The sequence below is a fragment of the Ciona intestinalis genome, chromosome 4 (genome assembly GCF_000224145.3).
Source record: "Ciona intestinalis chromosome 4, KH, whole genome shotgun sequence".
In the NCBI taxonomy this organism is placed as follows: domain Eukaryota; kingdom Metazoa; phylum Chordata; class Ascidiacea; order Phlebobranchia; family Cionidae; genus Ciona; species Ciona intestinalis.
The window spans coordinates 3714679-3735100 of record NC_020169.2 but is presented as its reverse complement, the minus strand read 5'-3'; the positions used below and the strand labels follow the sequence as shown (position 1 = coordinate 3735100).

General features: G+C 37.3%; 6 protein-coding genes across 9 annotated transcripts in view; 5 read left to right on the top strand and 1 right to left on the bottom strand.

Annotated features, from left to right (window-relative positions):
* LOC104265667 (synaptic vesicular amine transporter-like) overlaps window positions 1–1801 on the top strand; it is a 3791-nt gene extending 1990 nt beyond the window's left edge. The window contains exons 4-8 of the mRNA XM_009860179.2: window positions 206–362; window positions 452–599; window positions 684–847; window positions 923–1059; window positions 1154–1801. Of these exons, the coding sequence (XP_009858481.2) occupies window positions 206–362; window positions 452–599; window positions 684–847; window positions 923–1059; window positions 1154–1231 (684 nt within the window). The 3' untranslated portion in view covers window positions 1232–1801. The remainder of the gene's footprint in view (window positions 1–205; window positions 363–451; window positions 600–683; window positions 848–922; window positions 1060–1153) is intronic.
* Window positions 1802–2698: 897 nt separating this feature from the next.
* LOC113474158 (synaptic vesicular amine transporter-like) lies at window positions 2699–5029 on the top strand. The gene is made up of 9 exons (XM_026834020.1): window positions 2699–2917; window positions 3215–3505; window positions 3556–3732; window positions 3791–3927; window positions 4011–4167; window positions 4247–4394; window positions 4485–4648; window positions 4721–4857; window positions 4937–5029. The coding sequence occupies exons 1-9, from the start codon at window positions 2803–2805 to the stop codon at window positions 5006–5008; spliced, it is 1398 nt and encodes a 465-aa protein (XP_026689821.1). The 5' UTR covers window positions 2699–2802; the 3' UTR covers window positions 5009–5029.
* A 15-nt stretch (window positions 5030–5044) lies between these two features.
* Window positions 5045–8879, top strand: LOC113474157 (protein unc-93 homolog A-like). Of its 3 annotated transcripts, XM_026834018.1 has the most exons (9): window positions 5053–5996; window positions 6054–6158; window positions 6596–6790; window positions 6857–7059; window positions 7223–7444; window positions 7556–7763; window positions 7816–8018; window positions 8258–8492; window positions 8574–8879. In XM_026834018.1, the coding sequence occupies exons 1-9, from the start codon at window positions 5909–5911 to the stop codon at window positions 8789–8791; spliced, it is 1677 nt and encodes a 558-aa protein (XP_026689819.1). In that variant the 5' UTR covers window positions 5053–5908; the 3' UTR covers window positions 8792–8879. The 3 variants fall into 3 exon arrangements, 2 of the variants coding, with proteins under 2 accessions (XP_026689820.1, XP_026689819.1); XR_003395812.1 differs by lacking the exons at window positions 8258–8492; window positions 8574–8879 and having other exon boundaries at window positions 5045–5996; window positions 7556–7607; window positions 7676–7763; window positions 7816–7877; XM_026834019.1 differs by lacking the exon at window positions 7223–7444 and having other exon boundaries at window positions 5051–5996; window positions 7676–7763.
* A 692-nt stretch (window positions 8880–9571) lies between these two features.
* Window positions 9572–12287, top strand: LOC104265666 (synaptic vesicular amine transporter-like). Its single transcript, XM_009860177.3, has 9 exons — window positions 9572–10107; window positions 10307–10606; window positions 10657–10833; window positions 10896–11032; window positions 11121–11277; window positions 11371–11518; window positions 11589–11752; window positions 11838–11974; window positions 12069–12287. Exons 1-9 carry the CDS (start codon window positions 9993–9995, stop codon window positions 12144–12146), a joined length of 1413 nt encoding a protein of 470 aa, XP_009858479.1. The 5' UTR covers window positions 9572–9992; the 3' UTR covers window positions 12147–12287.
* Window positions 11981–16488, top strand: LOC100186175 (synaptic vesicular amine transporter-like). The gene is made up of 9 exons (XM_018811503.2): window positions 11981–13270; window positions 13398–13709; window positions 13778–13954; window positions 14022–14158; window positions 14308–14464; window positions 15270–15417; window positions 15537–15700; window positions 16120–16256; window positions 16311–16488. The coding sequence occupies exons 1-9, from the start codon at window positions 13156–13158 to the stop codon at window positions 16368–16370; spliced, it is 1407 nt and encodes a 468-aa protein (XP_018667048.1). The 5' UTR covers window positions 11981–13155; the 3' UTR covers window positions 16371–16488.
* Window positions 16460–20413, bottom strand: LOC100175979 (DNA mismatch repair protein Mlh3-like). 2 transcript variants are annotated; one of them, XM_026834017.1, is made up of 14 exons: window positions 19720–20413; window positions 19234–19660; window positions 19020–19173; window positions 18859–18962; window positions 18468–18799; window positions 18203–18325; window positions 18053–18140; window positions 17942–17993; window positions 17790–17876; window positions 17604–17733; window positions 17247–17408; window positions 17094–17185; window positions 16739–16817; window positions 16460–16677 (listed from the first exon to the last, which is right to left on the bottom strand). In XM_026834017.1, the coding sequence occupies exons 1-14, from the start codon at window positions 19949–19951 to the stop codon at window positions 16481–16483; spliced, it is 2259 nt and encodes a 752-aa protein (XP_026689818.1). In that variant the 5' UTR covers window positions 19952–20413; the 3' UTR covers window positions 16460–16480. The 2 variants fall into 2 exon arrangements, with proteins under 2 accessions (XP_026689818.1, XP_026689817.1); XM_026834016.1 differs by having other exon boundaries at window positions 19020–19660.
* Between the last annotated feature and the right edge of the window lie 9 nt (window positions 20414–20422).

Sequence of the window (20422 nt, the reverse complement as noted above, 5' to 3'; positions counted from 1 at the left end):
AGGCGAATTTTTTGGTCTCTTTAAACGTTTTTTTGGGCAAACTAAATACTTTTTTTCACAAAAAAATACCACAGATAGTATTTATTAAGTGTAAATTTTCAATTAAAACCAACTTGTATAAGCGTGGTCCAGACTCTTTAAACAAAACCTTCACAATTTATTTTAACTGTAGTTTTATCTACGTGGTGTTTTTATATTATTTTAGGATGAAATGGGTTCATCCATTTTTACATTGCTTAAAGATCCCTATATTCTTGTGGTAGCTATTTCGTTAACCGCTGGAACATCTTCAATAACAGCCCTGGAGACGGCGCAACCAACGTGGATGCTTAAAACTATGTGCCCAACCAAGTTGGATTTAGGTAAGGGGCATATTATTTTTTTTGCTTTCACCAGATCATATTTTGGGCTTAGTAGTGACACAAATAACGGGTAACAAATTAATTTTTAGGGCTTTCATTTCTTCCAATTACTGGCATGTACCTCATTACAACATACGGCATAGCGTTTATGGGCCACAAAGTGGCAAGGTGGATACTTTGTTTGATTGGGTTCTATTTGCAAGTAGTTGGACTCGTTATTTATCCATTTGTACGCACGTAAGTTACAAGAAATACCTTTAAGTATAAAACAAAATTTCAAACTATTTTTCGAATCACTAAACAAACGCATGCTTTAAACAGGGTACCCGAAGTAGTAGGACCTGGTTGTTTAATTGGCATTGGCATTAGTTTTATCGATGGCTTACTTCCGGTGCTGGCTTTTTTGGTCGACACAAGACACAAACCAATATACGGAAGCGTTTGTGCAATTGCTGATATATCATTTTCGTTTTCTTACGCATTAGGTAACGGATGGTTAAACTATCAATGCGGTAAAGGAACTATCTGTATATTGTAATTGATTACCCATATGTTTATAGGGCCTTTAATAGCGGGAGCTGTGATGGCCAAAGTTGGATTTAAATGGGTGATGTGGGGAATCGGCATTATATTTTTTTTATACGCTCCAATTATTTCCGTGCTAAGTAAAGTGACCGTTAAAGATGAGGAAGCTACGGTAAGATATCCTTGCTTTTAATAAAACAAGAATGTTTTACGTTGATACCTCCGCGAATTTGTTCTATTCTGATTTATAATTACGAATGTTACAGCCACTTTTGAAAGAAGTTGAAGAAATAGAGAACACAGTCGTTCGTGGTACAGCAAACACAAATGATAACGACAATTAAAGTTTACAATATTGACATTTAAGCGTGCTAGTATATATCCAAGCATTTTTTATTTGGTGGTTGCGGGGGTGAAATTTTTCATGTTGCTATCAAAGTCCACAGAAATCACTGATTACAATCAATAATATCTATAGAATTTTGTGACCAAAACTATAGGGTTGTGTCTTCACAACTTTATACCGAAACCACGATCGTTATTAATTGTAAAAATAAGGTTTTAAGAAATATAGAATGTTATGTACTAAATGTGCTCATCTTTCCCACAGTAATATAAAAGAAGGCATTATAATCATATTTGGCTCGCTGTGGCAAAGTGGTTAGCTATCCCAGTGTTTAAAGGGGCATATCAACGAAAAAAAGTGCATTGATAGAGATGCTCAAACGTGACCTAAAAGTACCATCAAATTTTGGACTTGGTATAATGAATGCTTCTTTTTAAGATGAAAATGTAAATTGAACCTAGCTACATACCAGAATATGCTAACTCAGCATTTTTTCAAACCCAATGTACAACACGAACAACTGACTTTTTATAAAGAAAATGGTACAGCAGGTAGCAGTAAGACTATGTTCAATGTTCATTTAAAAATTAAAACATACCAAAGTTGACGTTTTACAAGTTTATATATATATATATTCTTGAAGAAGAAGCATTCGTTATACCCCGACTCTTTGTTTACATGCTCCCATGTTCCCTGTTCCTGGCCTGCTGGTCGCTGATGTGTGTCTCCTGCCGCACACTGCGCGTTTTCATCCTCGTGGCTTTGGGTGTGTAAAATCAATTCTCGTTGCAGCCTACTGCGTTTTGCAAAAGGTCGTTTTACTGTAAGAGATTCGTTGTACTTGTATTGATAGACTGAATATTTCTTTCTAGCAGGTGGTATATATAAGAGTGTGGTATTTAGCGGGCAGTGCATATGAGAGGGTTGTGTCTAGAGTGTATAAAAGTTTTGCGATTGGCCGTAAAAGAAGCGCATCGGACCAAGCTACCTTATATATATGTAACACTATGGTGATTCGCTTTGGTGAGGAATTTAAAACTACGGAAGGTATTCGCATAAGCTTACTGGTTATTTATAACTCTTGTTTTAATATTTAAGAATGCGGCAGTTTTCTCGAAATGCGATTCCAGGAAGTCGGAAAGCTCCGATGCAGACATATATGCCATTTCTCAAATGGCAGTTGTCAGTTGTCATTTGGCTTTCGGTATAGCCATAGTATACTGAAGTTAGTATACTATCACTTTAGCACACTATGGTATAACGCAGTATTCCAATAATAGATTTAAGCATTCTGTTACTTCTGCTACCAGGCATAGTATAAACAATATATTGTGTCTAACAACTTCATTCCCTGATGAAGTCTTGCCGTATGGCAGACGAAACGTTGGAAATACACTATACGTTTTTATACCAGATGAGCCACTGATATATTGTTAAACAGATTTAAGCTCTGTAACTGCAGGAACAATGTTTTACGTTTTTCTTGCGAACAGGGAAATATAGTAACATAGAAATCTAATCTGAAAATATAAAAACAACAACTTAGTGTCGGGTTGTTCAAGCTTGACTATGGGTTGTTCAATCCGCAGCTTGAAACTCGTGGCATGTCTCAAATCTAAAAAGATGGTCATAGCAATCGTGTATGCAGGCTTAATGGTCGACAATATGTTGCTAACAGCCGTTGGTAAGTTTTTCTATGCACATGACATGCTTAATTGTCATACAGTAGGTTGGGGCAGGGTTGCTGGGGTAGGTCTTTTCTATATACTCTTTATCGTCCCATTTAATAGTGTTACGTAATAATGGAGTATGATCCGGGCGTTGCCTTAACAGCTAATTGCAGAGCCTGCCTGCATGCTGTAAGCTTCACTGTGACTACAAGTTCATAATCACTGTTGCGTTACCACAGGGAATCCCGCATTGAACCTAGCACATTTTACAGTGGTAAACAAACGTTATTAAAAGCGAAACCTTGTTTTAGTTCCAGTTCTACCAGCGTATTTCTTCCAAATGCAATTCAACTCCACGACTGGCAAAACGGAAACAACGCACCATGTGCTGCTTGTAACAAATTACACGAAGACACTGTCGCATCAATGTCCGCATCGTAAAGGAGTGTCAAGCCAACAATCATTTTACATGGGCATTCTACTATCTGCGAAGCCACTCGTACAAGTATTGGCTAACTTTGCTGTTGGACCTATTACCGATAAGATTGGATTCGATGTTCCACTACTTGTCGGTTATATTGTAATGGCAGCGTCTTCACTAAGTAAGTTAACCACTCTTTAAGAATGTAGTTACATAAGCAATTTCATTCAGTGTTCGCTTTCGGCAAGTCGTTCGTATTTTTGTTGGTGGCGAGGGCTATTCAAGGTATTGGTTCGGCCGCTACAGCGACTGCCGGTCTAAGTTGGGTAGCTGACACATACACAGAAAAGGTTGAACGAGGTTGGGCCATTGGCATGTCGTTTGGTGGTCTCGCGCTTGGTGTATTAGGTAAGTGGTTTTAATTGGATGACAAGTAAGCGGGGAATAATAACATTTCTATTTCCAGTTGGACCGACGTATGGGAGTTTGATTTACCAATATGTTGGAAAGGAATATGTGTTCATTATCTTAGCCGTAATGACTCTATTATTAATAGTTGTCCGGTTGACAACACGAGAAATTAGAATATTTAGAAGGCCACCAGTAAGTGCGTTGCTTCTTTTACTGGAAAACCTGCAAAACTGTTTTAACTATACTGTACCTACGTATAGTTTATATTGTTTTAGAATGAAATGGGCGCATCGATTTTTAAATTGTTTAAAGATCCTTACATTCTTGTGGTAGCTATTTCCTTGTGCGTCGGAATATCTTCAATAACAGCCCTTGAGGCGGTGCAACCAACGTGGATGCTTAAAACTATGTGCCCAACCAAGTTGGAATTGGGTAGGTGTAAATTATGCTTTGCCTAAACGAATTTAACCTTTAAGTTTTAAAATTACAAAAAGTAACGACTATATTTTAGGGGTTGCTTTTCTTCCAATCAGTGGCATATACTTTATAGTAACATACGGCGTAGCTCTCTGGGGCCACAAAGTGGCGAGATGGATGCTTTGTTTGGTTGGATTTTATTTGCAAGTGGTTGGACTCGTTATTTACCCATTTGCACGCACGTAAGTTAACAGAAATAGGCTACCATTTAGTAAAACAAAATTCTAACATTTTAATAAAATATTGAGTAACCTTTTGCCTGTTTTATACAGGGTACCCGAAGTGATAGGACCTGGTATTTTAATTGGCATCGGCATTAGTTTTACCGATAGCTTGCTTCCAGTGTTAGCGTTTCTGGTCGACACAAGGCACAAACCAGTATATGGAAGCGTTTATGCAATTGCTGATATAGCATTTTCACTTTCTTATGTAATAGGTAACAGCTCTTTTATAGAACAACTCGTGCATTAAAAGGAATAAGCTGTATAAAGTAGTTGATTCCCTATAGGTCCTTTAATAGCGGGAGCTGTGATGGCTAAAGTTGGATTTAAGTGGGCGATGTGGGGAATCGGTTTTATATTTTTTTCATACGCCCCAATTATTTCCGTGCTAAGTAAAGTGAACGTTAAAGACGAAGAAGAGACGGTAAGATATGTTTCAGGTTTTACATATGTTAACACCTGCACGTACTTTGGTTAATTGTATATAATTAAAAATGTTACAGCCTCTTTTGAAAGAAGATGGAAAGAACATGGTCGAAGACGGTAAAACAAACACAAATAATACCACCAATTAAAGTGTATAATATTAACATTTTAGTGTGATAGAATACTATATCCAAGTGTTTTTGTTCATACAGTAGTTTGGGGTAAGATGTTCTGTGTTTTTATTCGCTTATTACAATTTTAACATAACTATATATAACCCACGACTCTAGAGGTCGTTGTTAATTGATAAAAACATGATTAGGATGTATAGAATAACATGAGCTAACTGGGCCCATCTTACCCCGGTACTAAAAGTCATTTTACCCATATACGCGGTAGAGTTTTTCTAAGAAAATGGCATTGTTGCATATAAAGAATATTGATGTTTATTTGTGAAACAGAGGCCGCCTAATTAATAAAAACGCAAAAACAATTGCAGCGCGATAAAAGTAGAACACACCCTACTGCAGCGTGCAGGGGTTTATATTTTTCGCACGCAGCAATAACTTATGTAAATTATTAAAATGGCCATGAGGGTCTTTCACCTGCAGAGTTGTTAGCAATTATATTAGTACAGTACAGGGTTAGTACTTAACCATAGAGTGATTATTTTTTTTTGTTTCTTGTTTATAGAACCCTTATTATCGGGAACACAAACACCTTAGTTATAAGTTTAAATCGGGGGGTGTCAAAGGTGAATGTCAAAGATCAAGAAAATTCAGTATTGTATACATGGAACCATCTGGCCTGTAATAGTTTGTTGTGATTATGATTTTTTTGAGTCGAAGAAGAGAAATGCTTTTATAATGCATTCCCGATACCAACGCTTCATTTGTTGTGAAATCCTAGTCACTGCTTGTAGAAAGAATTACTTTCAGAAAGGTATTGAAAAGTATTCGCCTATCAGGCGGCGGTAGAACCAAATATTTATATGACCTTTTTAGTTTAAAACTTTATAGGTCAAGCACCAGTGGTCACTAAAGGCTCGTATGTTTATTATCACTTTGTCAGCAAGAGATTTAAAAATAGGAGGTAAAGCAATGGATGAAAGCAGTGTCATGAATTGCGATGCAGCAGGTAATCCAGTTGGTTGAAAGTGTTAACTAGTTATTTTGAATTTCATTTTTCTTACAGTGTCCGAAAATTCAGACTGTAAGCCAGAGACCAGAGAAAGATCAATGTCTCGTTACCTGTACATACTTGGGTTAACGGCAATGTTTATTTACGGTTCGTACAGCGGTAAGTCCCACGTTCATGCAACGTAGATTATTACTTTTTTAAAATAATTTTCACTTTACCTTATCAGTTTAACTTTTCCTCTAAAAAAAGTAGGGTAAAGGAAGACGGGGCACCTTTTTATTCTATTTTCTCGCCCTATGGCCTATTTGGTAGTAAACAAAGGACATTCAAAGAAATAAACGATAAAGAAAAACGATAAGGATATTACGTGTTAAAGGTGTCCCATCTTGCCCCAGCCTGCTATATTTAACTTCGCTAAGTATGTTCGTTCTCGCATCCTCTGTTTAAAACCTCGACAATGTACATCGTCATTTTATTATGGATAACACGCGTTTCTTCATATTGTATTAATCCAAGAGACGAATATTAGGGCTTATTTATTAGTAATTAATAAATTTATTAATAAATTAATAACTAATCACAAAACTCACGAACAGGCGTGATTGGGTTAGAAAGCAGTATCAACATAGAAGGCGGCCTCGGCACCACCAGCGTTATGATCGTTTTCATCGTCTCTTCGTTTTCCTGCATTTTTCTTTTGCCTATCGTCATTGATTTCCTGGGACCAAAGTTCGCTATTATACTTGGTGAACTTGGATTTGTTGCTTACATTGCATCCAACTTTTACCCAAGTACGAAAACTGTTCAGTTAATTTAAGAGAAACATCTATGATATTTGTATTGTGTTTTTTCATCAGGTTGGTACACCCTTATTCCTGCGGCAGTGGTACACGGTATCACAGAAAGTGGCATGTGGGCCGGTGGGTCATGTTATGTTACTTTCCTTGCGAAGAAGCAATGGGAAAAAGAAACGCGACGCAACGAAGACAGTGGCCGATCGCAAGAAGCTTTGATTTATCGATACTTTGGAATTTATTACAGCATGCTTTTTTGTGGGGAAGTAAGTTTTTGAGTGCATTATTTAGCGTTTCAGAGAAACACTTTACTTTAATTCCTTGTTAAACGTAGAGGGTGTCAGCGGACCCACTTACACAACATCCTCCAGATATTCCTTTGTAAAGAAAGTTTTTGGCAAATTGAATATTGCAAGGTTTTATTTTTAGCTATTAGGAAGTGGAATAGACGCCGCAGTTTTGCTCGGGTTGCAAAACCAAGGTGTTAAACCATCCAATGGCAGTGCCATCAATGCAAGTTTCGTTGTGTCATCAACGCAATATTCTAAATCAGCCGCCATCTCTCACGATGCTACGATGCCATGGATTGTACCAAATGCAACTCTTGAAATAAAGAACCCTTTGGCGTTTTGTGGGTCGCAAGATTGCCAGGTATATGTTTAGTATGAATAAGGATTTGTTTGAGAAGCTTGTCGCATGCATGTTTCGAAGCAGTGTACAAAGAAGGTAGCAATTAATGGTTGATTCCATATTTCATTACAGGCGGACTATATCTACGACTTCAGCGAGGACGACTTGGAGAAATTCCATCCAAGTAAAACGAGCATTTACTTTCTGCTCTCCTTATTCACGATCTGCGCATTGCTTTTTATTTGTTTACAGGCCATATTTCTCCCAGAGGCGTCAGTTAAAGAGGACCAAACGCGAGGCGAATCGATTCTTCCGACAACAACGTCTTCGATAAAAAAGGGTAAGTTGATTGTTTTGTTTGTTTACTATAAATAAATTTTGCGTTTACTTAGAAAACAGCGCAACACAATCACCAACGAAGACCAATCGGGTTTTAACAAAAGTGAAAGTGGAGTTAAAGGGCACGTTTCGACACGTGATATCGCCATTACATCTGTTTATTGCACCTTATATTTTCTACAATGGATTGTACTATGCTTACGAAATAACCGAATATACAAGAGCGTTTGTATCTTGTTCCATTGGTGTCGAAAAGGTGAGAATGAGCCAATATTTACATATTTCTCCTATATATATTATTTCTTAAATTAAGACTTGTAAGATCAACCAATTCATAAGTTGTGCTGTTGACTGTTGTGGTTCATATTGTAAAAACAGGTTTGCTTCTAGCACTAGTCAGTTCACTTCTAGCACAAACTGTTCCAATATTCTGACCGAAATACGCATTTTTAAGTCTATATCACAAGTTGCTAAATTAAAAATTGTCTACTTTAGCTGGGATTGGCAACTGGGGTTCTTGGAGCTTTTACCATATCCGGAACAACTTTTGGGGGTCACGTTCTATATCGACTTGGAAGAACGAAATATGCAATAGTGGTTACGTGTTGGCACTTAGGTACATTCTTATGTAGTAACTTTTGGCAACCCCACCCCAACAATACATGGGTCATATACTTGCTTGGTGCTTTCCTTGGATTTGGACAAGGAATTCTGAACAATATGCTTAAAGGTAAAGATTTATAAATACGTTTAATAAAGATAGACTATAAGCATTCGGTTGTTATAAGGTAATAATTTCGTTTCATATTAGGTTTGACGGCACACTATTTTCAAGGCACTGAGGTCGTCGCTTTTAGTGTTAAAAACTGTATCACGAATCTAGGAATTGTAGCTGGCACAGCGTGGAGCACGAGTCTATGCGTGTATGAGAAGATTTACGTTGTTATTGGGTTTCTTCTGTTTTCGTTAGTATGCTTTTTTATAGCCGAAAGATTGTTCCAAAAGCAAAAGAAAACAATCTGTATGTAAACAATACCTAATGGCGTGGTAACAAAAAAGGAACAACATAATAATTAATGGTAAAGGCTACCTAATTAAAATGCCCTTTTCTAAACGATAAGCTCTTGTGATTTTTTTCGAAAGTGCATAAGTCATATAGAGACATAATAAGGCTATATATGCATGACTTACAACCTGGGTATATTATACTAGTATACTTCATCAGACGTGAACACTGAATAGTACGTTCGACTATTTTGTCTTGCTTGAATGTTTGTCACTCTGCTGGCGGGTAAGTATGTCGAAATAAAAGTTACGACAGTGTCTAACTGTATTGTATTGTATCCGCGCTGTAAGTGCGAAAGAGGCAAACGTTTGCCATTGGGAACAGCTATATAGCAACCATTCAGCCTGCTGAACCAGTGTAGTACAAAGGCTACACGGGACGGCATGCCGGCAATCGTGAACTTTAGTCAAGTTATTCGCTTAATCGTTCGCTTAAAATAATATTTTTAAATACACTTGTTAATCAAAATTAGCAATGATTTTAAACTGTCCCACCTAGCCTGTGTGTTTTTGATTTTGTAAAATGTTACCTGTTGTGCGGATCGCTTAATAACTCCTCGTGTGTTTTATTATACTTTATTAAATTGTTGTCAATTAATAAAGGAATGATGGTACTAATTCGTGGTATTACCCCAAAACCGTCATCTAATTTGATTTTGGAAATATTTGGCAATATGTGCTTAAGTGTCCCATCTTCCCCCATTAGTACCACATGACACAGGCACAACCACTGTTAACTTCCCTTGAATAATTTTAATTGCTTCCTTTTTTTTCAAGATACACAAATTCATATTTTTTAACTTGGTAAGTGTAAAAAAATTATAGCTACAAACTCGAGTTATAATTTACGAAATGCTATAAAAACTATACGTCAGAAAATCATCTTTTAATGATTGGGCGTACCATCTGGTTGGTGAACTCTAAGATTGTTTCCGGGAAGACAGAATTGAACCGCAGCCGCCCTAGAGTTGCAGCAACAGAAGCAGAAAGGAAATTACAGTTTCAGGATAGCGTAGACCGTAGGATTTGGATATTGGATTCAATTGTTTTAAAATAGAACCGCAACTGCACGTACAGTGAATTTTTGTTTACAAACAGAAACAGAGAAAGACCAACAGTAGTAATTAATAGCAATCATTCAAGAGTTTATACAACTTAGTACTCTATGGGTTGTTTAAGCTGCAGTGAAAATATCGAGCCATGTCACAAATCTAAGACGATAGTCATAGCGATCGTATATGTAAGCCTACTGATCGACAGTATGTTGCTTACAGCCGTTGGTAAGTTTTGTTAAAGCCTGATGTCTAAGTTTTGAAACCAGGAATTCGTCATATCTCTAAAAACGGTTGTATAGTTTGGAAATATTGGTCAATATTTGTTTGGGGACCCGTTTAACCATATTCCACTATATATATATGCTATCTTTAAAAACGATCACAAATTTATATCTACATTTAAAGCAAAACAATCTTGTTTTAGTTCCAGTTCTACCAGAGTATTTCTCTCAAATGCACTTAAACTTCACGACTGGCAAAACGGAAACAATACTAACAGGATCTCAAACGCATCAAGTAACAAATCACACGAAGACACTGTCGCATCAATGTCCGCATCATAAAGCAGTGTCAAGCCAACAATCACTTTACATGGGCATTCTATTATCCGCAAAACCACTCGTACAAGTGTTGACTAACTTTGCTGTTGGACCTATCACTGAAAAGATTGGTTTTGATGTTCCACTACTTGCTGGTTATATTGTAATGGCAACGTCCGCATTAAGTAAGTTAACCACTTTTTGAAAAACACATTGTATAACACAGGCAATTCAGTGTTCGCTTTCGGCAAGTCGTTCGCATTTTTGTTGGTGGCGAGGGCTATTCAAGGTATTGGTTCGGCCGCTACAGCGACTGCCGGTCTAAGTTGGGTAGCAGACACATACACAGAAAAGGTTGAACGAGGTTGGGCCATTGGCATGTCGTTTGGTGGTTTCGCGCTTGGTGTACTAAGTACGTGGTTTATAACTGTTTCATAACAACTAAGCGTGGAGTAATGCTCATTCTATTTTTAGTTGGACCGACGTATGGGAGTTTGATTTATGAATATGTTGGAAAGGAATATGTGTTTATTATCATAGCCATAATGGCTCTATTATTAATGGTTGCTCAGCTGACAATAAGAAGAATTAAAATATCTAAGAGAGAACCAGTAAGTGTGTACCTTTTTTACTATTTTCACACATAAACCAAGCCTGCACTCTTTGTAATTCTTATATTTTACCTATATATTGTTTTAGGATGAAATGGGCGCATCGATTTTTACATTGCTAAAAGATCCTTACATACTCGTAATAGCCATTTCACTGAGCGCCGGAACATGTACAATTTCAGCATTAGAAACGGGGCAACCAACGTGGATGCTCAAAACTATGTGCCCAACCAAGTGGGAATTGGGTAGGTTGCAAAACATATTTGGCTTACAGCCTTACACCAACTTCTCGTTTCAGTTTTAAAATAAAGAAAATAACGGGTTAACTCACATTTTAGGGGTTGCATTTCTCCCAATCAGTGGTATGTACCTTATAACAACGTACTGTGTAGCTCTCTGGGGCCATAAAGTGGCAAGGTGGATACTTTGTTTGGTTGGATTCTATTTGCAAGTGACTGGAGCCGTTATTTATCCATTTGCACGCACGTAAGTAACCGGTTATACCTTAAAATTAACATAATTTTATATAAATGTTTAACTTATGTTTTACTCACAGGGTACCCGAAGTGATAGGACCTGGTTGTTTAATTGGCATTGGCATTGGTTTAATCGATGGCTTACTTCCAGTGCTGGCGTTTCTAGTCGACACAAGGCACAAATCAGTATACGGAAGCGTTTATGCAATTGCTGATATGTCATTTTCGCTTTGTTTAACATTAGGTGACCATTCTTTATACAAAATTTATCTATGCACGTGAAGTATAGGGATTATTTGTATATAGTAAATGACTCCATATGTTTACAGGTCCTTTAATATCGGGAGCTGTGATGGCTAAATTTGGATTTAGATGGGTGATGTGGGGAGTCGGTATAGTCTTATTTTTATACGCACCAGTTATTTCCTTACTAAAAAAAGTCAACGTCAAAGACGAAGAAACTACGGTAAAATACATTCGATTTTATTTAAAAATGGATTTTCCGTACGTTGCAGTTACGTATTTGGTCTATCCATGATTTATAGTTACGAATTTTACAGCCACTTTTAACGAAACATGAAGATACAGAGAACACGGTCGAAGGAAGTTCAACAAACAAAAGTAATAACACCAATTAGAGTGCACAATATTAACATTCATGGGCGCTGAAGTGTATTTAAAGCTTTTTCTAAGCCATTTTAATATTTTGTCGATACGAAAAAATATAGTCGCGTATAAAGAATCTATATTATTGTTTAGTTCTGCCAACCAAAGCTGCTGTATTAGCAAACAAAGGCAAAGACGAAAGAAACAGATTTTACAACAAGACTGTAAACGCTCGAAAACAGCCACGGTTTATTGCAGGGCTTTAATACGTCTACTGTCGCGTACACGATAAAAACATATACAGTCAAACGAGCCAATAACAACAAACAATAATAAAAAACGATTGCACCACTATGCTTCGGCAAAAAAAAATTTAAGTTATGATGTATGCAACACCTTTCGTCTGTAATACTTTATATTTATAAATATTTATCCGCGTATGATAACCTAAGAAATAACCTAACGTCAATGAACGGAATCAAATATAGGAACGCAACAAACAAAGGTAATAAAAAACGAAGGAACTTAAAATATTGACCTTGCTAGTTCAAAGCCTACCCAGGATCTACTAGCCCACCACATTTTGTACCATATCATATTTTAAGGAAGCGGAGAGTAAGAAAAATATGTCGTAAATAATTAACGTATATAGGGTGGTAATTAAAAAACATCAATTGAGTAAAATAATAACTAAAATTGTTGGACAAAAGGCGGTCATTTTAGTCCATATAAGTTTATACGTTCGCGTATTGAAAACATAGAAATAAAGAGTAAATAGGCGCAATCTAACCTATTTCGACCCATGCCGCTTGTACATACAAATCAAACGCTCATTGATAATATTTTGGCGATCGATGCAAACGCGATTTATACACACCCTGTCTCCTCGCTTTACAGCTGCGTTTGACGTAAATGGAAATCATGGCAAAGAACCGACGTAGAATAACACCAGGATGTAAACATGGATTTTCAGTATAATTTTAACGGGGTGCTGTTCGTCGAGAATTTTAGACAGTCATTGATACAACATAGTATTGCGATATGACATGTACGAGTTGCATCGAGAAATTAAAGGAATTTACAGAGTCAAAGGTCTTCGCGGTTGTCATTGTTTACGCTAGTTTGATGGTCGATAATATGCTTTTGACTGCGGTGGGTAAGTAAGAGGTGTGGCTAAAATGCTTGTAAGAATGGTTTGTACCAATCGTGTTGTTTTTGGCAATCTATTTTGTAATAATCTTATCTGTAACAAAAAAATAAATTCCTTTTTTTTGGGTTTTTAGTACCAATTTTACCGGAGTACTTCTATAAACGCCACGTCCATGAGGTCGAGGCAGCTATGAAAGAAACGTTAACAACTTCTAAAACAACGTTTCCAACGACAACTCAAGTATTTCTGAATTATACAACTCCATGCAGTCATCTACCCGAAGAAAAATATCTTGCGAAAGAACCTATCTATATTGGAATACTATTTGCTTCTAAACCAATTGTTCAAACAGTGACCAATTTAGCCGTCGGTCCGATTACAGACCGAATTGGTTTTGATGTACCAATGCTTGTGGGGTACTTGATAATGACTTCATCTGCGCTACGTACGTCAAACTTTGACAATTTAGTTAACAACACCTCGTAAACTGTCCCTAACTATACATATTTTCAGTCTTTGCATTCGGCCAGGAGTACGGAGTGCTTTTATTGGCAAGAGCTATTCAAGGTGTGGGATCAGCTTGTGCTGCGACTGCAGGAATGGCCTGGTTGGCAGACCGCTATTCTGATAACACCGAGAGGGGACGAGCCATTGGTATTGCACTGGGTGGCTTAGCTTTGGGTGTCTTAAGTAAGCAGTAATTTATAAACTTTAATAATCGCAACTTACGCTTTACTTGCTCTATGTTGCATCTCAGCTGGTCCTACTTTTGCTAGCATTATCTACCAGCTCGCCGGTAAAGAATGGGTTTTCATAATACTCGCCATACTGTCTTTGATTCTGGTGGCGCTGCAACTTACAACTCGAAAAATGAAAGTATTTCGAAAACCTTTAGTAAGTATGACTAGCGATAGACCAGTGTTATACATCCTACATGCAAACTCTTAATCTGCAAATAAGACACTCATTTATAAATGTTGTAAATAATACCATCACATTTTTAATGATACTTTAACGTGTTGCTCAAACTACTTTCATACCAGGAAGAAAGCGGCACGCCGATATATACACTATTGAAAGACCCATACATCTTAGTTGTTGCAATCAGCATTGCCGTTGGAAATTCAGTCATTGGGATAGTAGAGGCCGGGCAGCCAATCTGGATGATTAAAACTATGTGCCCAACCAAATGGGAATTAGGTATGAGTCTGCGTATTTAAATGCAGCGTACGTGCCAACTTTATACTAAAACTTATATTGCTAACTGCTGCGCCAATATGGGCTAATGTAATATCGTCATATCTGTATTAATGGAAATTAAAATCGACCCCGTATTCTACGGAACACACATGTGTCGCTCACAAGTATATGTCACGATAAATATGCAGGATTAACGCAGATATGAAAGCAACACCATTTAAAGAAGTCCGATACGCAAAAAGAACAGGCAAAATAGTTGAAAAAAATAACGTGCTGTGATTGTTACATAACAAAGAAAGCATAAAAACAACCTTCGTAGCCTATACTTTATCGGGGATTGACGTATAATAGTAAAAATAAATCGCGAGCAATGTAAACTTTACAGCAACAAAAGGAAAATTCTTATTGTGTGTTACCGATTTTACTTTTATTAAAGTACACTGAAACGCCATACATAGGCACGGCAATGTACAAAACACTGTACATGCGGCAATGTATACAGGAGCGCAAAAGATTGATGTTGCACTCTGAAATACTCAATATTTCAATAATAGTATACCATCTCAACTTGGCTGCACAATCTGAACTGTACCACTCTTAAACAACATCACCGAACACACACATAAGCATAGAACTGCCCAAAAACAGTTGAAGTAAATTAATCCGATAATCAAACTTGCCGGAAGAAAAAGGCGCAACCTTCAGACGCCCCCGCGCGTACGTTGGCGCGTACTAATAATTGAGGAATGTAAACGCCACAACAGTAGTTTGTGACTTTGTGTAAGTCACTTATATGTTTTTACAGGAGTGGCTTTTCTACCGATAAGTATCTCATACTTAATAACAATTAATTTGGTCGCACAATTTGGACATAAGGTTGCTCGATGGATATTCTGTCTTGCTGGATTTTACTGCTGCACCATCGGTGCCATCGCCTATCCATTTGTTCGCATGTGAGTCACAATTTTAGAGACTTGAATTTATAAACAAATCATTTCTGCTAAAACATTTAAAAGTTTATTGGGAATAAAAGTTAGTTTATGGGTTATAAATGCGAAGACAATATTGTCAGAGTTCCGGAAATAATTGGACCTGGTATTGTTCTGGGAACTGGTGTTGGTTTTGTCGATTCTCTTTTACCTGTAATGGCTTTTCTGGTTGACACAAGGCACAAACCGGTCTATGGAAGTGTGTATGCGATCGCTGATATTTCATTCTGCATGGCTTTTATATTAGGTAAGCTAACCGTGTGTTTAACCATTGAAGTCACGTTTGTTTTATGCACACTATCTATAGAAAAGTAACGTTGTGTTAACCAGATGTAATATTATACTTATATGATATAGTAGGGCCGTGCCCGATCGTGTTTTAAACAATTAACAACGGTCTGTGGAAGTCGCGAGGATATAGTTTTATAAATCTTTGAATGTTCTTTGTTTACTACTAAACGGGACGAGAAAATAGAGTTAAAAGATGTCCCATCTTCCTCCACCCTACTGTATATATATATTTGTTCAGATATACCTTCTGATGCCCAAAAAAGTTTTTTTACTGCTACCTTCTGTCTTTTCGGTTGTCATAATATCCTAGCCTTTGTTACAACCGAAGGGGCCAAATAACTTGTGTGTCGTTTATTATGCCGCTTATACTTACAGGGCCTCTGATATCGGGCGGTGTTATTACACTCGGGGGGTTTAAATGGCTAATGTGGGGCATGGCTATTGTACTGTTTGCGTATGCACCAGTGGTGTGCCTTTTACGCAAAGTTCTGTTTAAGGACGAAGAGACGATGGTAAGATGAAATTACATGTGTTTAATTAGTGTTTTAATTTACCTTTGTTTTCAGCCAATTCTCTACCGAGCGGAAGAAACACGTGCCGAGGAAAGCGACTCTGTCTTTCAATAATAATGCAGTATTTCGTCTGTTTTTAACTTCACAATGCTTTGGCAGCATGCACTTCGCATTAGATAAACCCAGACTTGAATGTTAGCTTATTTATACACACAATAAAAAAATTAAACTGTATTTTGTATTTCACTAAGTGCTTTCAAGTTTAATCTTTTCTTTTTAGTCTTAAGTGTATTCAAATCCAACAGCGGCATAACAGAAGGTCTACCATGCGCACACTGAAAGGGAAAATCGCATTTGGACAGCGCCGTAAGCAGCTCAGTACACTGTTCCAGTGCGAGTGGGTCACCGAATCGTATTGCGCCTTTGGAAAAAAACGTATAGTGACATGTGTAGGCCTACCAACTGCCCACATCAATACTCACCATGACATGCCTTGGAACACAATAGTTGAAATAATACAGGGGACATGCTGTCGCTAACCCCACGGTTTACATACAATGCCTGTAAAGTGATATATAATATTACGTATGGGCTAATCTATTATATATAGTAGCGTGGGGGAAGATGGGACATCTGTAGCACATAATATCCAAATATCGTGATCGTATTTTAAACAGTTAACAGCGGTTTATGAGAGTCGTGGACTCGTGGGGATATGGTTTTATAATGCTTTAAATGTGCTTTGTTTACTACGATATGCGAGGAGAAAATAGAATGAAAAGGTGTCCCATCTTCCCCCACCCTACTATGTATGTAACAAAAACAGTCATTTCTCACTTGTGTTCTCTCTTCAATCAAATTCTCAATCGTCTCTTTTAAAGTGCCAGAAGTGGTAAGCAGAGAAGGAATGCTGTTAACCGTTACTAGATCTGAAATGTAAACGACAATCGTTTATGTTACTGGCATGTTTCACGATGATTATATTCAGACCATCTTCTGTATTCAAATCGGAGTCAAATCGCAGTCCGCACGTGTAGAAGACTTCTGGGTGGTTACGTACAGCTGCTGTTTGCGTTTTGGTCAGATTAATCTCAACTTTGCTTTCAAGTTTAGATGTCTTCAGATTTATTCGCTTGCTTGATTCATAGGCATCTTATAAAATAAGGGAAATTGATATTTAACTGCTACTTAAGTGGCTTTGGCATATACCATAAGTTACTTAAATAGACATGCGCGCTCGTTTCTCTTTACTTGGTCGTAAATTTGGTCTCATTTGTAAGGGGAAGCAATTTACTGATTTTAGCAATAAAATGATATGTTTCTTATAACAACGACATTACGAGTTACCGGAGATAAAAGATTCCAAACGAACTCTTTCATGGGCAGCGTGTTGATCAACCAGTAGTAGCATACCACGTGAATCAGTGGTGCAGCCAACAGAACATGCAATAAACTTGTTCCCAAATTGACCAATTACCTGGTTTTAAAGTAAAGGTAATTGTAATTACGAGGTTCAATACAGTAAACTAATACCTTCAATTTCGTTAAGACCTCTTTTGTCAACTTTACTTCTGTGTAAATACCTTGAAAAAATGTTGGGTGCGCTGTTGTGTTCTGTTGCTGCATTAAATGGAAAGTATAGTATAATTTGTTCCAACTTAATTTTGTTTTAATAATTTTTCTACCTGTGGTCGAAATACGGTAACGTTATCGACTCGAACACTTGGCATCGGCTTTCTATATTTAAAATATATATACATTAGATTTGAACTGCTGCAGGGTTTTTGGAAACTTACTTAACTGTTTTTTGTGTAGATTGCAACAAGTTTGCTGATAACCGAGGCGTTTTTGAAATGGGAACCAGTACTTTGTTCAGGCCAATACCTAAAAAAATGTTTCGAACTTACTTATATGTTGTTAGGAGTACACAGCAGTACATTTTTTACCACGTTTGTTTAAGTTGATTTCTGTCGACCGAGCTAAGGTTGGCTTAGTTAGTGATGAGCACCCAGTTTTAGTGTTGAAAAATACCGTACGTCCAAGGTTTTGACTGAACATGGTAACCCAGTCTATGAGAGGGATATAGTATATAATGGATGTTATCGTATTAAAAGCGTGATTAAAGTATAGATAACCAAACAAGGTGTGGACATTTACAGAGGCACTTCGTTGGAAAACTTGTAGTCAAAATAGTCTTATATTGTAACAAACCTTTCGGCAATTCGGTGTGTTTATTTTGATCTTGCTCGGTAAATGGACAATTTTGAGTCGTATTTCCATTTGGCGACGTTGATTTTGCATTCGTGAAGTCACATGGTCGTGTTGTACCGACGGCACGACCCATCACACACACGAGATCTGTAGCTGTGTTTATATCCATTGATTCGCTTTTAAAGTTAGCGGGAGTTTCAACGCTGATCCAAGGAATGTTTTTCGCTTTACAAAAAAGTTTTCGAACCGCTGACAAAATAAAATTCCAGTTTCGGAACTCAACCATGGTTTTGCCAGGTGCAAGTGAAATGTCATACCATTTATAGGGGCATCTATAAAAAATAGAAATGTGTAAAAACAAAAAGAATAAAAAGTATTACTTTCTTTATACTTCAGGTAAATGACGTAGGCAGGTGATGAGATAATTCCTTTGACATCAGAATCGTCACGTTGGCTCTGGTTTGTCAATTCGGACAATAGTTTGTGAATTTTGGTCTAAATATTAACACGTTTTCAATATATTTTTTTCCGATACAAAAAATGATTTCCGACCTTTAGCACTAACCGCCTGTTAACATAAACGTATTGTATGGATTTGTTGCGATGACCAGTCTCACTTAAGTAAGCATCAATATGCAGTTTCCCATTAGTAGTTGAAATGGTTTGAAAGTTTTGACTTGCAACTGAATCATGAATAGTGTTCAACCTAAACGAAACGTTGTTAGCAAGATGATTGCGTCCGTTACACAAACATTTCAATGAAGACCTGATAAGCGGATCAGTGGTTCGGCTAAGTCTCAAAGTATGCGCCGATTCTAACACATTTAACGTGAATGTAACCTCCAGATTTGAAAGAGCTAAATTGCAGACAGTTTTGCGAATTTGTTCAGCTTCAATATCATCGTCCATGTATTTGCGTCTGACAGGCATGTTGGAGAAAAGACCGCTTACTGTCACAGTTGATCCTTGTTGCTGCTTAGTGGCAACGTGGGTTTGAATATCACTATGCTTCGTACCAAACGAAGATATAGTTTTCGAATAAGGTGAACCGTCTCCTTTCATGCAAGTGATAATGCTGACGTTCGAGGAGAGCTCCGCCATGCTCGCTAACGCCTCGCCACGGTAGCCGTAATGAGCCAGATTAAATTTGAAATTTTCACTGTCCGGGCATTTGCTGGTTGCGTACCTACGAGCTTGTCACCAAAAAAGTGAGTGTTACATTTTAAAAGTGATAAAATACCAGCTAACTTACCTGATTTGAACAGATTATATTTGCTAAAGCCACAGCCATTGTCGGTCACTTGAACATAGTACTTTTTCAGGTCAACGAAAATGCCGATAGTTTTTGCATTGGCATCGATACTGTTGGCAATCAATTCCTCCACGCATTGTGAAACCGAAGTTATGGCTACTCCGCTCCTTAGCTGCGATTGTACTGTGGCAGGATGGTGATGTAAGTTTGACGCTGTGGACGCGCCTTGCATGTTTTTATTTCAGCTGAAATCTAGAAATAACGGAGACTAAAAGTCATTTAAGCTTAGTGGAAAATAAAGACAAAATTTTTTAAATGCTGGGTTTGTGATCAAACAATGCTTAATACCATCGAAATAGCATACTGTGAAATTTTGATTATATGTTTATCGGTTTATAATGCTTGTAATCAATTTTATAACAGAAAAGTTTCTATATTTTAAATGACAGAATTTTAAAGCTTTTAAAACCTATAATTCATTTTCGTTAATGTTTAAAACAGAATGTTGCTTAAAATTTTTGTTAGCTGTTAGGGGAGTGTTACGTCATGGACGAGCGGTTACGAGGGAACCGTTCGATTTTATTTTCGCGCTTCAAAATAAAAGAGATTTGCTGTTGATAAGGTAGATGGTGTTTACGTCTATACGCTTTAATTATATGTCTATTTTTAGGTGCAGAGTTTTAACTTGCTGATTTGTGTATGC

What these genes read in the sequence shown, in the direction of transcription:
- LOC100175979 (XM_026834016.1), bottom strand. Translation starts at nt 19,951, where the DNA reads ATGCAAGGCGCGTCCACAGCGTCAAACTTACATCACCATCCTGCCACA. An exon ending in AGGTCTTAACGAAATTGAAG is followed by an intron (nt 17,734 to 17,789) that starts GTATTAGTTTAC and finishes CTTTAAAACCAG; the next exon opens with GTAATTGGTCAATTTGGGAA. An exon ending in TGATTGAAGAGAGAACACAA is followed by an intron (nt 16,818 to 17,093) that starts GTGAGAAATGAC and finishes ATCACTTTACAG; the next exon opens with GCATTGTATGTAAACCGTGG.
- LOC113474157 (XM_026834018.1), top strand. Translation starts at nt 5,909, where the DNA reads ATGTTTATTATCACTTTGTCAGCAAGAGATTTAAAAATAGGAGGTAAA. An exon ending in GTGGGTCGCAAGATTGCCAG is followed by an intron (nt 7,445 to 7,555) that starts GTATATGTTTAG and finishes ATTTCATTACAG; the next exon opens with GCGGACTATATCTACGACTT. An exon ending in TCTGAACAATATGCTTAAAG is followed by an intron (nt 8,493 to 8,573) that starts GTAAAGATTTAT and finishes GTTTCATATTAG; the next exon opens with GTTTGACGGCACACTATTTT.
- LOC100186175 (XM_018811503.2), top strand. Translation starts at nt 13,156, where the DNA reads ATGACATGTACGAGTTGCATCGAGAAATTAAAGGAATTTACAGAGTCA. An exon ending in AATGACTTCATCTGCGCTAC is followed by an intron (nt 13,710 to 13,777) that starts GTACGTCAAACT and finishes ACATATTTTCAG; the next exon opens with TCTTTGCATTCGGCCAGGAG. An exon ending in AAGTATTTCGAAAACCTTTA is followed by an intron (nt 14,159 to 14,307) that starts GTAAGTATGACT and finishes CTTTCATACCAG; the next exon opens with GAAGAAAGCGGCACGCCGAT.
- LOC113474158 (XM_026834020.1), top strand. Translation starts at nt 2,803, where the DNA reads ATGGGTTGTTCAATCCGCAGCTTGAAACTCGTGGCATGTCTCAAATCT. An exon ending in AATGGCAGCGTCTTCACTAA is followed by an intron (nt 3,506 to 3,555) that starts GTAAGTTAACCA and finishes AATTTCATTCAG; the next exon opens with TGTTCGCTTTCGGCAAGTCG. An exon ending in TTAAAGACGAAGAAGAGACG is followed by an intron (nt 4,858 to 4,936) that starts GTAAGATATGTT and finishes AAAATGTTACAG; the next exon opens with CCTCTTTTGAAAGAAGATGG.
- LOC104265666 (XM_009860177.3), top strand. Translation starts at nt 9,993, where the DNA reads ATGGGTTGTTTAAGCTGCAGTGAAAATATCGAGCCATGTCACAAATCT. An exon ending in AAATATCTAAGAGAGAACCA is followed by an intron (nt 11,033 to 11,120) that starts GTAAGTGTGTAC and finishes ATATTGTTTTAG; the next exon opens with GATGAAATGGGCGCATCGAT. An exon ending in CCCAACCAAGTGGGAATTGG is followed by an intron (nt 11,278 to 11,370) that starts GTAGGTTGCAAA and finishes CTCACATTTTAG; the next exon opens with GGGTTGCATTTCTCCCAATC.